Source organism: Bombina bombina, chromosome 5 (genome assembly GCF_027579735.1).
Source record: "Bombina bombina isolate aBomBom1 chromosome 5, aBomBom1.pri, whole genome shotgun sequence".
Classification (NCBI taxonomy): Eukaryota; Metazoa; Chordata; class Amphibia; order Anura; family Bombinatoridae; genus Bombina; species Bombina bombina.
In genome coordinates, this window is record NC_069503.1 from 622428864 (window position 1) to 622443057 (window position 14194).

General features: G+C 41.4%; 1 protein-coding gene across 1 annotated transcript in view; it reads right to left on the reverse strand.

Annotated features, from left to right (window-relative positions):
• ELP2 (elongator acetyltransferase complex subunit 2) overlaps positions 1–14194 on the reverse strand; it is a gene marked incomplete in the record, with an annotated part of 749242 nt that overhangs the window by 53798 nt on the left and 681250 nt on the right. The window contains 2 exon segments of the mRNA XM_053714582.1: positions 6061–6268; positions 8145–8217. Of these exon segments, the coding sequence (XP_053570557.1) occupies positions 6061–6268; positions 8145–8217 (281 nt within the window).

The window sequence follows — 14194 nt, forward strand, 5'->3', positions numbered from 1 at the left end:
TTAACATCTGGCTTCGGGGAAAGAATTCTCTAATTGTCATGATCAAAACTTTCATATCTTAATATGTTATTTCTGTTGGTCTCTTTTCTGTGTATATCAATTTTTAACTGGCCAGTACTAATGTTCTTATATATTTCAGTTTCCAAAAACACTATCCATTCATCACTAAAATTTAAGGTGAATCTTAATCTTAAAGCTATGTTCAACAAAAGCCAATAAGCATCCAATTTCTCCCAAAAACAGCCTCAGACGAGGCAAAAGTATCAAATTTGTAAAATTTTGAAAAAGTGTGAAGAGACGACCAGGTTGCAGCCTTGCAAATCTGTTTAATAGAAGCATTGTTTTTAAATGCCCATGAGGAAGCCACAGCCCTAGTGGAATGAGCCGTAATCCTTTCAGGAGGCTGTTGTCCAGCAGTTTCATATGCCAAACGGATGATACTCTTCAACCAAAACGAAAGAGAGGTAGCCGTAGCTTTTTGGCCCCTACATCTTCCAGAAAAAACAACAAATAATGAAGATGATTGACGAAAATCTTTAGTCGCCTGCAAGTAAAACTTCAGGGCACGAACCACGTCCAAGTTATGGAACAGACGCTCCTTCTTAGAAGAAGGATTGGGACACAAGGAACGAACAACAATTTCCTGATTAATATTCTTATTAAAAACAACCTTGGGAGGGAAACCAAGTTTGGTACGTAAGACCACCTTATGAGAATGAAAAATAAGATAAGGAGAATCACATTGTAAAGCAGAAAGCTCAGAAACTTTGCGAGCAGAAGAAATAGCAACCAAAAATAAAACTTTCCAAGATAACAACTTAATATCTATGGAATGCATAGGTTCAAACGGAACCCCTTGAAGAACATTAAGAACTAAATTCAAACTCCAAGTAGGAGCAATTGATCTAAACACAGGCCTGATCCTGGTCAGAGCCTGACAAAAAGACTGAACATCTGCCAGACGTTTGTGTAGCAAAATAGACAGAGCAGAAATCTGTCCCTTTAAGGAACTTGCTGATAACCCCTTCTCCAATCCTTCTTGGAGAAAGAACAAAATCCTAGGAATCCTAATCTTACTCCATGAGTAACCCTTGGATTTGCACCAATAAAGATACTTACGCCATATCTTATGGTAAATCTTTCTAGTAACAAGCTTACGTGCCTGAATCAAGGTATCAATGACCGAATCAAAAAACCCTCGCTTTCAATCTCCAAGCAGTCAGCTGCAGAGAAACTAGATTCGGATGATGGAAGGGTCCCTGAATGAGAAGGTCCAGCCTCAATGGAAGCTTCCACGGTGGCAGAGATGAAATGTCCACCAGATCGGCATACCAAGACCTGCGAGGCAACACAGGGGCGATGAGAATCACTGAAGCCTTCTCCTGTTTGATCCGAGCAATCACCCGGGGAAGGAGAGCAAAAGGCGGAAACACATAAGCTAGGTTGAACAACCAAAGCACTGCCAAGGCAATGGCATCTATCTATTTGGCCTGAGGATCCCTGGACCTGGATCTGTATCTCGGGAGCTTGGAATTCTGATGAGACGCCATAAGATCTAGCTACTCCCCCGGATGAAACGTCTGTCTGCTGAAAAAATCCGCTTCCCAGTTGTCCACTCCTGGGATGTAGATTGCTGACAGATAACAACAGTGGGCCTCTGCCCACAGAATTATCTTGGATACTTCTGTCATCGCTAAGGAACTCCTTGTTCCCCCCTGATGATTGATGTAAGCCACAGTCGTGATGTTGTCCGACTGAAAACGGATGAATTTGGCTGAAGCCAACTGAGGCCAAGCCTGAAGCGCATTGAATATTGCTATCAATTCCAGAATATTGATTGGAAGTAGAGACTCTGACCGAGTCCACACACCCTGAGCCTTCAGGGAATTCCAGACTGCACCCCAACCTAGTAGACTGACGTCCGTTGTCACTATCACCCATGAGGGACTGCAGAAGCACGTCCCTTGGGACAGATGATCCTGCGACAACCACCAAAGAAGAGAGTCTCTTGTCTCCTGATCCAGATCTATCTGAGGAGACAAATTTGCATAATCTCCATTTCACTACCTGAGCATGCTCAGTTATAGCGGTCTGAGATGAAAACAAGCAAACGGAATGATGTCCATTGCCGCCACCATCAATCCAATTACCTCCATGCACTGAGCCACTGATGGCCGAGGAGTGGACTGAAGGGCTCGGCATGTTTTCAGAATCTTTAACTTTCTGACTTCCGTCAAGAACATTTTCATGGATATAGAATCTATTAGAGTTCCCAGGAAAGGAACCCTTATCCGTGGAATCAGTGAACTCTTTTCTAGATTCACCTTCCACCAGTGAGTTCTTAGAAAGGATAGAACAATGTCGGTATGAGACTTTGTCAGCTGATAAGACGACGCCTGGATCAGAATATTGTCCAGATAAGGTGCCACTGCAATACCCCGTGGTCTGAGAACTGCCAGCAGAGACCCTAGAACCTTCGTGAAGATCCTGTGTGCCGTGGCTAGTCCGAAGGGAAGGGCCACGAACTGAAAGTGTTTGTCCAGAAAGGCAAACCTTAGGAACTGGTGATGATCTCTGTGGATAGGAATATGAAGATATGCATCCTTTAAGTCCACGGTAGTCATATATTGACCCTCCTGGATCAATGGAAGAATTGTCCAGATAGTCTCCCCATCTTGAAGGATGGAACTCTGAGAAACTTGTTTAGACTTTTGAGATCTAAAATGGGTCAAAACGTTCCCTCTTTTTTGGGAACCACAAAAAGATTTGAGTAAAACACCTGTCCCTGTTCCTGTATTGGAACGGGACAAATTACTCCCATAGTGGAGAGGTCTTTTACACAACGTAAGAACGCCTCTCTTTTTATCTGGTGTACAGACAATCGTGAAAGAAGAAACCTTCCCCTTGGGAAGGAATTTTTGAACTCCAGCTGATACCCTTGAGACACAATTTCCAGTTTCCAGGGATCCTGAACGTCTCTTATCCAAGCCTGGACAAAGAGAGAAAGTCTGCCCCAACTAGATCCAGTCCCAGATCGGGGGCCACCCCTTCATGCTGTCTTGGGAGCAGCAGCGGGCTTCTTGGGTTGTTTACCCTTGTTCCAAGCCTGGTTAGGTCTCCAGATGGCTTTGGTTTGAGAAAAGTTCCCTCCCTGCTTAGCGGCCGAGGAAGGGGGCATTCCTTTGAAATTACGAAAGAAACGAAAATTACTCTGTCGTCCCCTTTGCTTAGATGTTTTGTCTTGAGGGAGGAGATGACCCATACCTCCCGTAATATCAGAAATGATTTCTTTCAAATCAGGCCCGAATAGAGTCTTTCCCTTAAAGGGACTAGCCAAAAGCTTGGATTTAGAGGACACATCCGCAGACCAAGATTTTAACCATAAGGCTCTGCACGCTAAAATGGCAAGACTTGAATTCTTAGCCGCCAATTTGGCAATCTGAAAAGCGGCATCTGTAACAAAAGAATTAGCCAGCTTAAGGGCCTTAATTCTATCCATAATTTCGTCTAAAGTAGTCTCAGTCTTCAGAGACTCTTCTAAGGCATCAAACCAAAAGGCCACTGTAGTTGTGACTGGTACAATACAGGCCGTTGGTTGTAATAGAAAGCCTTGATGAACACATTTTTTTTATCCATAGGGTCTTTGAAAGCACAACTGTCCTCAATAGGGATAGTCGTACACTTAGTCAAGGTAGAAATAGCTCCCTCCACCTTAGGGATCGTTTGCCAAGAGTCCCGAACGTTGTCAGCTATAGGATACATTTTCTTAAACATAGGGGAAGGGGAAAACGGGATACTCGGTCTTTCCCATTCCCGTGTAACAATTTCCGAAATTCTCTTAGGAACCTGAAATACATCAGAGTAAGAAGGCACCTCTAAGTATTTGTCTATCTTACACAACTTCTCTGGAGGTACCACAATAGAGTCACAGTCGTCCAGAGTCATCAAAACCTCCCGCAGCAACAGACAGATGTTCAAGTTTAAATCTGAAGGATGTGACATCCGAATCTGTCTGGGATAATGCACTCGCTGAGTCAGACAGTTCCTCCTCAGAAAGAGTCTCCCTACCCCCCAATTCAGATCCCTGGGAGGGTATATCGGAGATAGCCATCAAAGCATCAGAAGTCGCAGGAACCATATGGGTTTCTGTCCTGCTGTGTTTGCCCTGTAATAATGGCAACTTAGAGAACACTTCTGTGAGCGTACATGACATAACTGCAGCCATATCCTGCAAGGTGAAAGAAGCAGACACCGATGAAGAACATGGCGTCGCTTGAGCGGGCGTTAAAGGCTGTGACGCTTGGGAAGAAAGTTGCGGCATACCCTGAATTTCATCAGTCTGAGCATCTTCCTTAGACACATCTTTATTAAAAAATATCTTTTCTTTACATTGTAAGGCTCTCTCAACACAAGTATCACAAAGGTAACAGGAGGTTCCACAATGGCATCTAAACACATGGGACATATATTTTGCTCCATGTCCTCCATAGTAACAGATGCAAGTACAAGCTTGATCAAGTCCCTTGTGACAATCAGAACTATTAGTGCAGCAGATAATAGTATACTTTGCCTTTAATTAGGAAAAAACGTTTTATTAATAGTATACTGTGCCTTTAATAGTAGACGTTTTATTAAGCCCCAAACAGGGTTAACAATAACAGCAGTTAGGTGCAGAACAATTATACATACACCTCACATGGGCCCCGTTTGTAAAAAAACACACCAGTCACCCTGCCACAGTTCCGCTGCGGCTCCTACCTGCCTCCCTGAGACAACCAATCTCCTCCGATCAGCGTGCTTAGTAACGTTTGTAGCGATTGTGACAAAAGTACTTAAGAGCTGCACAGTACACTTCCTGTTCACCGGAACTTAACTGGAATGCAACAGCGCTTGTAAGCATGCGAAAAACAAGTCCCGCCCATCGTGGGCGTCAACAAACACGGAACCCGGGAAAAAATAAAAGTCATTTTAACACAGTTTTGCCCGCTATGTACGGCAATGTATAATAGCCCCAGCGTCAGCCAAAAACATAATTTGCAATCTGTCTCTTATATAATATAAACAGAGCTATGCCCGCTATTATCTACATCTAAGCAGCATATGACATCTCCCAGCGCTTCTGGCCAAAGTGTGCCGGACTGTCTGGCAAAATAAACTATGTGTGGGCTGTCTTTCTAGTTCTAATGACATCCAAACATACTGTGTAGGGAGACCCATACCAGAGTCCTTAACCCCCAAAATACCATAACAGAGCACAGTCAGTTCTGAGTATCTGCCACAAGCCCCAGAAATAAAGAGACTGTACCTACCTCCATGCTGCGTAACAGCATGAAACTACTCACAGTGTCAAGAGGTCCGCTATTTCCTCCAGAGGCCCTGTGAATAAGGAAGGGTCTTAGGCAAATTCACTAAGTCCATATCCAGGCAGCACCAATAGGGGAGGCGCAGTAAGAGTAAAACCTCACCAGTTCCCATCATAATTGGTCTTCCAGAAGCTGCCCGGTGGTAAAACAGTACACTTTGGCACCATTTAAAATAAAAAAAATTTGATTGAAGAATCTAAACTAACACCTCACTTTACCTCTTCCTATCACTAACACAGGCAATGAGAATGACTGGGGTGGGAGGGAAGGGAGGAGCTATATATATATATATATATATATATATACAGCTCTGCTGTGGTGCTTTGCCTCCTCCTGCTGACCGAGGAGGCGTAATCCCATAAGTAAGGATAAAATCCGTGGACTCGTCATATCTTGTAAAAGAAATATCATCTACGTAGCGCCATGTGGCACTAAACCATAAAAAAAAAGTATTTTCATAGACAAATTTCTCTTTAAAACAATTCATAAATATAAGTATATATATCTATATATTGTATATTTGTGCGTGTGTGTGTGTGTATATATATATATATATATATATATATATATATATATATATATATATAAAAACATTAAATCATGTTATATTTTTTCAGTACAACAAATATATGCACACCTATCACAATATCACTACCTTTTTCTGGTCCTACATCAAATTAGTAAAAATCATACAAACCAACTTGATATCCACCTGATTGTCCTGAAATTCCCTCTTGCTTCTTCCACAGGGACCAGTTTCTATCTCTGGAAACTGCTAATAAGAATTTGTCATTTGGAGAAAATGCCATCTGAGTAACAGTCAAGTTGTGAAAAGGCAAGCTCTGCAGCTGTTTCCAGCTTGTGGTGCTCCATAAAATAATTGCTGCATGTTCTTTTTTAGAAGCCTAAACAGGAGGAGGTAAAAATGAATACGCCCCCCAAAACCCCGCAAACAATTTACAATATACAGAGAAAGAAAATAATGATTGAGTGGATTTATAAATAATAGGACATCATTTAACGGTATGGATTTGTTCATTTTGCAAACTGAGCATATATCTGTATTAATTACTCTTTAAAAGGGATATGAAAGGCTAAATTTCCTTTGTGATTCAGACAGAGCATACAATGTTTTTTTTCAAAAAGGTTTCAATTTACTTCCATTATCAAATTTGCATTGTTCCTAAAGTATTCTTTGTTAAATAAATACCTAGGTGGGTGTCTGGAGCAATGAATGTCAGGAAATAGCACTGCCCCCTTTAGTGCTCTTGCAAATGGATAACAGTCTTGCAAAACTGCTGCCACATAGTGCTCCAGACACTTGCAACCTCCTGAGCTTATGTTCCTGCTTTTAAACAAAAGATACCAAGAGAACGAATACAATTTGAAAATAGAAGTAAATGAGGAAGTAGTTAAAAAAATGTCATGCTCTATCTAAATCATGAAAGGGAAATGTTGGGTTCCATGTCCCTTTAAAGTGAAAGTAAAACCTAGCATTTTACAAACGCTAGGATTTACTATTGAAATAAAGGGCACTTTCATTCATGAAATATAAGATACTTCATGTAGAAAGCTCCTTTATTTGATTCAACCGATCGCCGCTCTTAGCTCCTATAGCAGCGCATGGCTAAAAAATTTTTGGGCTAAGAGGTGACATTTTCACCTCTTAGCCAATAGCCGTGTGGTAAATCCGGCTCCCATGGGCGCCTACCAGTTTTACCGCATGGCTATTGGCTAAGATGTGAAAACGTCACCTCTTAGCCAAATTTTTTTTTAGCCGTGGGCTGCTGTAGGAGCTAAGAGCGGCGATCAGTTGAATCAAATAAAGGAGCTTTCTACATGAAGTATCTTATACTTCATGAAAGAAAGTCCCCTTTATTTGTTTCAATAGTAAATCCTAGTGTTTGTAAAAAGAAATCCCACAAAATCTTTGGGGGCTTTTTTTTGAGCATATATTGCAATGTATGTGTCTCTTCCTCACATCCAGAACCCTATATAGCTAGATAAACAGCACTCAGGCTAAAATCTGTTTTTCTATAATTATTTGAGGGACCATGTTGTAATGATGATCTTAACAGAGCTAAGAGATTTGGATTATCAGGCCCTGCGTGCCTGATTCTCAAAACCTTGCCAGCACGGACAGAAATCATCAGCTGAGCATTATATAGTAACATATACATGTATAGGAGACAGCACTGAGTGAGAACAGAACACGGAGAAGGCTTACCAAGCATATCCACAATGAACAATTCAAGCGACTTCCAGCTGCTTTAAAATGTAAAATAGACCTTTATTACATTAATACCACAGGGTACAACAATAAAGCATGATTAAGGGCTAGTATGAAACCCGAAGCGTTGCTTGTTTGTCACTGGATTCTGTGGTATTTAGGTAATTAAGGACCATTTTACATTTTAAAGAAGCTGGAGGTAATTTAAATTTATTATTTTATTGCAACGCAAGTGTATCTCCTTACATAAATACAGAACATTAGGTTACTACCCTTAAAGAGATTTAATGTTAAAGTAAACATTGCCTTTAAAACCTTCCTTGTGGGACACTGTAATACTAACAAAGCTTCCTATAGAATCTTCCATGACCTGAGTGATTTAGAGAATCAAGCCCTAAGTGCATTAGTACTGTGTGTATGGTATGTTAGCTGAATTTTAGGTAGAAATGGAAAATTTAGGCATTATGCTATTTGTTTTTGCAGATCTTAAGTGTTACAACAGACATCTTTCATTTCAAAATATAAAATTTAATATACTTTGGCATTTTTACCTTACATGCTGAAGCAATTAAAGTCATTGCATTGTTAGAAGCGACGGAGAAAATTTCATATCCATGTCCATACCTACAAAGTAAAATTTGCACATGAAAACTAGTATATATCTTTAATATGTTTTGCCTAATGCCTCTTAAAGGGATATAGAACTCAAATTTATTTGGTGATTCAACTGTGATACAATTTTAAACAACTTTACAATTTACTTCTCATATATAATTAGCTTAATTCTTGTGGTATTCTTTGTTGAAGCAGCAGCAATGCACTACTGTGAGCAAGCTGAATGCATTGAGTAAACCAATAGCATGAAGCAAATATGTACAGCCATCAATCAGCAGCTTCTGATCCTACCTAAGTATTCTTTTCATCAAAGAATACCAAGAGAACAAAATAAATGAGATAATAGAACTAAAATGAAAAGTTGTTTAAAATCAAATGCCGATCTAACTCATAAAATAAAAAAAATTGGGTTATATCCCTTTAATGAGTATGATCAAAAACAGGTTAATGTATTCTTTAATAATAGTTAATTAAATCTTTTTTAATTTTTTTGCCAATATCTATAAAATAAAATGAATGAGTAGGTTCATAAATGTATAGAAACATGAGGGTTTCCTTTCCCATAGGCTATTATGATAAGGTTACACACACACACATTGTATGTATATATATATATATATATATATGTATATATATGTATATATATATATATATATATATATATATAACAGATGTAATTTACAACACCTAGTTATCTCTGAATGAGGCACACCAAAGCAGAAATAAAACATGGCTGTGCATAGGGGGTGGGGTGATAATACTGATTTTGATAACAAAAGAAGTTAGTCAATACTAACTTAAGAATACTGCACAGAGGAAAATCTAAAATCCCCTCCTGCTTATTGCGCCCCTGTATAGGTATTAATAATAACCGCACATCAAGTAGCATTTTCTTTAGCTAAATAAGTCTAAACTTTCTTGCTCTCTGCTTGATAGTTTTGAAGAATAAGGAAATTTATGCTTACCTGATAAATTTATTTCTTTTACGATATGACGAGTCCACGGATTTCATCCTTACTTATGGAATATCGCCTCCTGGTCAGCAGGAGGAGGCAAAGAGCTCCACAGAAGAGCTGCATAAATAGCTCCTCCCTTCCCCCCAACCCAGTCATTCGACCGAAGTTAGGAAGAGAAAGGAAAAGCCAAGGAGCAGAGGTGACTGAAGTTTAACAAAAATAAAAACCTGTATTTAGAAAAAAAACTACAAGATGGGCCGTGGACTCGTCATATCGTAAAAGAAATAAATTTATCAGGTAAGCATAAATTTCCTTTTCATTTACAAGATATGACGAGTCCATGGATTTCATCCTTACTTATGGGATACAATACCAAAGCTATAGGACACGGATGAAAGGGAGGGGACAAGACAGGAACCTAAACGGAAGGCACCACTGCTTGAAGAACCTTTCTCCCAAAAACAGCCTCAGATGAGGCAAAAGTATCAAATTTGTAGAATTTTGAAAAAGTGTGAAGAGACGACCAAGTTGGAGCCTTGCAAATCTGTTCAACAGAAGCATAATTTTTAAATGCCCATGAGGAAGCCACAGCCCTAGTAGAATGAGCCGTAATACGTTCTGGAGGCAGCTGTCCAGCAGTCTCATATGCAACACGGATGATACTCTTCAGCCAAAAAGAAAGAGAGGTAGCCGTAGCTTTCTGACCCCTACGTTTTCCAGCAAAAACAACAAACAATGAAGATGTTTGACGAAAATCCTTAGTCGCCTGCAAGTAGAACTTCAAGGCACGGACTACGTCTAGATTATGTAACAAGCGCTCCTTCTTAGAAGAAGGGTTAGGACACAAGGAAGGAACAACAATTTCCTGATTAATATTCTTGTTAGAAACAACCTTAGGAAGAAAACCAGGTTTGGTACGTAACACCACCTTATCAGAATGGAAAATAAGATAAGGATAATCACATTGCAAAGCCGAAAGCTCAGAAACTCTGCGAGCAGAAGAAATAGCAACCAAAAATAAAACTTTCCAAGATAATAACTTAATATTTATGGGATGCATGGGTTCAAACGGAATCCCTTGAAGAACATTAAGAACTAAATTCAAACTCCAAGGAGGAGCAATTGGTCTAAACACAGGCCAGATTCTAGTCAGTGCCTGACAAAAGGATTGAACATCTGGAACATCTGCCAGACGTTTGTGTAACAGAATAGACAAAGCAGAAATCTGTCCCTTTAAGGAACTTGCTGACAACCCCTTCTCCAATCCTTCTTGGAGAAAAGATAAAATCCTGGGAATCCTAACCCCATGAGTAGCCCTTGGATTCGCACCAATAAAGATATTTACGCCATATATTATGGTAAATCTTTCTAGTAACAGGCTTGCGTGCCTGAATCGATGTATCAATGACCACATCAGAGAACCCCCGCTTAGATAAAATCAAGCATTCAATCTCCAAGCAGTTAGCTGCAGAGAAATTAGATTCGGGTGATGGAAGGGTCCCTGAATGAGAAGGTCCTGCCTCAATGGAAGTTTCCACGGCGGCAGAGAGGACATGTCCACCAGATCGGCATACCAAGTCCTGCGAGGCCACGCAGGAGAGATTAGAATCACCGAAGCCTTCTCCTGTTTGATCCGTGCAATCACCCGGGAAGGAGAGCAAACGGTGGAAACACATAAGCTAGGTTGACCGACCAAGGCACTGCCAAGGCATCTATCAGTTCGGCCTGAGGATCCCTGGACTTGGATTCGTACCTTGGGAGCTTGGCATTCTGACGAGATGCCATCAAATCCAATTCTGGTCTGCCCCACCTGAGAATCAGGGTGGCAAAGACCTCTGAGTGGAGTTCCCATTCCCCCGGATGAAAAGTCTGTCTGCTCAAAAAAACATAATTTATGCTTACCTGATAAATTTATTTCTCTTGTAGTGTATCCAGTCCACGGATCATCCATTACTTGTGGGATATTCTCCTTCCCAACAGGAAGTTGCAAGAGGATCACCCACAGCAGAGCTGCTATATAGATCCTCCCCTAACTGCCATATCCAGTCATTCGACCGAAACTAGCCGAGAAAGGAGAAACCATAGGGTGCAGTGGTGACTGTAGTTTAAATTAAAATTTAGACCTGCCTTAAAAGGACAGGGCGGGCCTGGACTGGATACACTACAAGAGAAATAAATTTATCAGGTAAGCATAAATTATGTTTTCTCTTGTTAAGTGTATCCAGTCCACGGATCATCCATTACTTGTGGGATACCAATACCAAAGCTAAAATACACGGATGATGGGAGGGACAAGGCAGGTACTTAAACGGAAGGGACCACTGCCTGTAGAACCTTTCTCCCAAAAATTTTGAAAAGGTATGAAGCGAAGACCAAGTCGCCGCTTTGCAAATCTGTTCAACAGAAGCCTCATTTTTAAAGGCCCAGGTGGAAGCCACAGCTCTAGTAGAATGAGCTGTAAACCTTTCAGGAGGCTGCTGTCCAGCAGTCTCGTAGGCTAAGCGTATTACGCTCCGAAGCCAAAAAGAAAGAGAGGTTGCCGAAGCCTTTTGACCTCTCCTCTGTCCAGAGTAAATAACAAAAAGGGAAGATGTTTGACGAAATTCTTTAGTCGCTTGTAAGTAAAACTTTAAAGCACAGACTACATCCAGATTATGTAAAAGACGTTCCTTCTTTGAAGAAGGGTTAGGACACAATGATGGAACAACAATCTCTTGATTGATATTCTTGTTAGAAACTACCTTAGGTAAAAACCCAGGTTTTGTACGAAGAACTACTTTATCTGTATGGAAAATCAGATAAGGAGAATCACATTGCAAGGCCGATAACTCAGAGACTCTACGAGCCGAGGAGATAGCCATCAAAAACAGAACTTTCCAAGATAAAAATTTGATATCAATGGAATGATGGGGTTCAAACGGAACTCCTTGAAGAACTTTAAGAACCAAGTTTAAGCTCCATGGGGGAGCAACAGGTTTAAACACAGGCTTAATTCTAACCAAAGCCTGACAAAATGCCTGGACGTCTGGAATCTCTGCCAGACGCTTGTGCAAAAGAATAGACAGAGCAGAAATCTGTCCCTTTAAAGAACTAGCTGATAAACCTTTTTCCAAGCCCTCTTGGAGAAAAGACAATATCCTTGGAATCCTAACCTTACTCCATGAGTAATTCTTGGATTCACACCAATAAAGATATTTGCGCCATATCTTATGGTAGATTTTCCTGGTGACAGGCTTTCGTGCCTGTATTAAGGTATCAATAACTGACTCGGAGAAGCCACGCTTTGATAAAATCAAGCGTTCAATCTCCAGGCAGTCAGTCTCAGAGAAATTAGATTTGGATGATTGAAAGGACCTTGTATTAGAAGGTCTTGTCTCAAAGGCAGAGTCCAAGGTGGAAAGGATGACATGTCCACTAGGTCTACATACCAGGTCCTGCATGGCCACGCAGGCGCTATCAAGATCACTGATGCTCTCTCCTGTTTGATTCTGGCAATCAGTTGAGGGAGCAGAGGAAACGGTGGAAACACATAGGCCAGGTTGAAGAACCAAGGCGCTGCTAGAGCATCTATCAGCGTCGCTTCTGGGTCCCTGGACCTGGATCCGTAACAAGGAAGCTTGGCGTTCTGTCGAGACGCCATGAGATCCAGCTCTGGTTTGCCCCAACGATGAATCAATTGAGCAAACACCTCCGGATGGAGTTCCCACTCCCCGGATGAAAAGTCTGACGACTTAGAAAATCCGCCTCCGAGTTCTCTACACCTGGGATATGGATCGCTGATAGGTGGCAAGAGTGAGTCTCCGCCCAGCGAATTATTTTGGATACTTCTAACATCGCTAGGGAGCTTCTGGTCCCCCCTTGATGGTTGATGTAAGCCACAGTCGTGATGTTGTCCGACTGAAATCTGATGAACCTCAGGGTTGCTAACGGAGGCCAAGCTAGAAGAGCATTAAATATTGCTCTTAACTCCAGAATATTTATTGGGAGGAGTTTCTCCTCCTGAGTCCACGATCCCTGAGCTTTCAGCTAATTCCAGACTGCACCCCAACCTAGAAGGCTGGCATCTGTCGTTACAATTGTCCAATCTGGCCTGCGAAAGGTCATACCCTTGGACAGATGGACCCGAGATAGCCACCAGAGAAGAGAATCTCTTGTCTCTTGATCCAGATTTAGCAGAGGGGACAAATCTGTGTAATCCCCATTCCACTGACTTAACTGCATAATTGCAGCGGTCTGAGATGTAGGCGCGCAAATGGCACTATGTCCATCACTGCTACCATTAAGCCGATCACTTCCATGCACTGAGCCACTGACGGGCGCGGAATGGAATGAAGAGCACGGCAGGAATTTAGAAGCTTTGATAACCTGGACTCCGTCAGGTAAATTTTCATTTCTACAGAATCTATCAGAGTTCCTAGGAAGGACACTCTTGTGAGGGGTGATAGAGAACTCTTTTCCTCGTTCACTTTCCACCCATGCGACCTCAGAAATGCCAATACTATGTGCGTATGAGATTTGGCAATTTGGAAATTTGATGCCTGTATCAGGATGTCGTCTAGATAAGGGGCTACTGATATGCCCCGCGGTCTTAGTACCGCCAGAAGGGACCCCAGAACCTTTGTAAAAATTCTTGGGGCTGTAGCTAACCCGAAGGGAAGAGCCACAAACTGGTAATGCCTGTCTAGAAAGGCAAACCTTAGGAACCGATGATGGTCTTTGTGAATCGGTATGTGAAGGTAAGCATCCTTCAAATCCACTGTGGTCATGAACTGACCCTCCTGGATCATAGGTAGGATGGTCCGAATAGTTTCCATTTTGAACAATGGAACTCTGAGGAACTTGTTTAAGATCTTTAGATCCAAAATTGGTCTGAAGGTTCCCTCTTTTTTGGGAACCACAAACAGATTTGAATAAAATCCCTGTCCCTGTTCCATCTGCGGAACTGGATGGATCACTCCCATTACTAGGAGGTCCTGCACACAGCGTAAGAATGCCTCTTTCTTTATCTGGTTTACAGATAATCTCGAAAG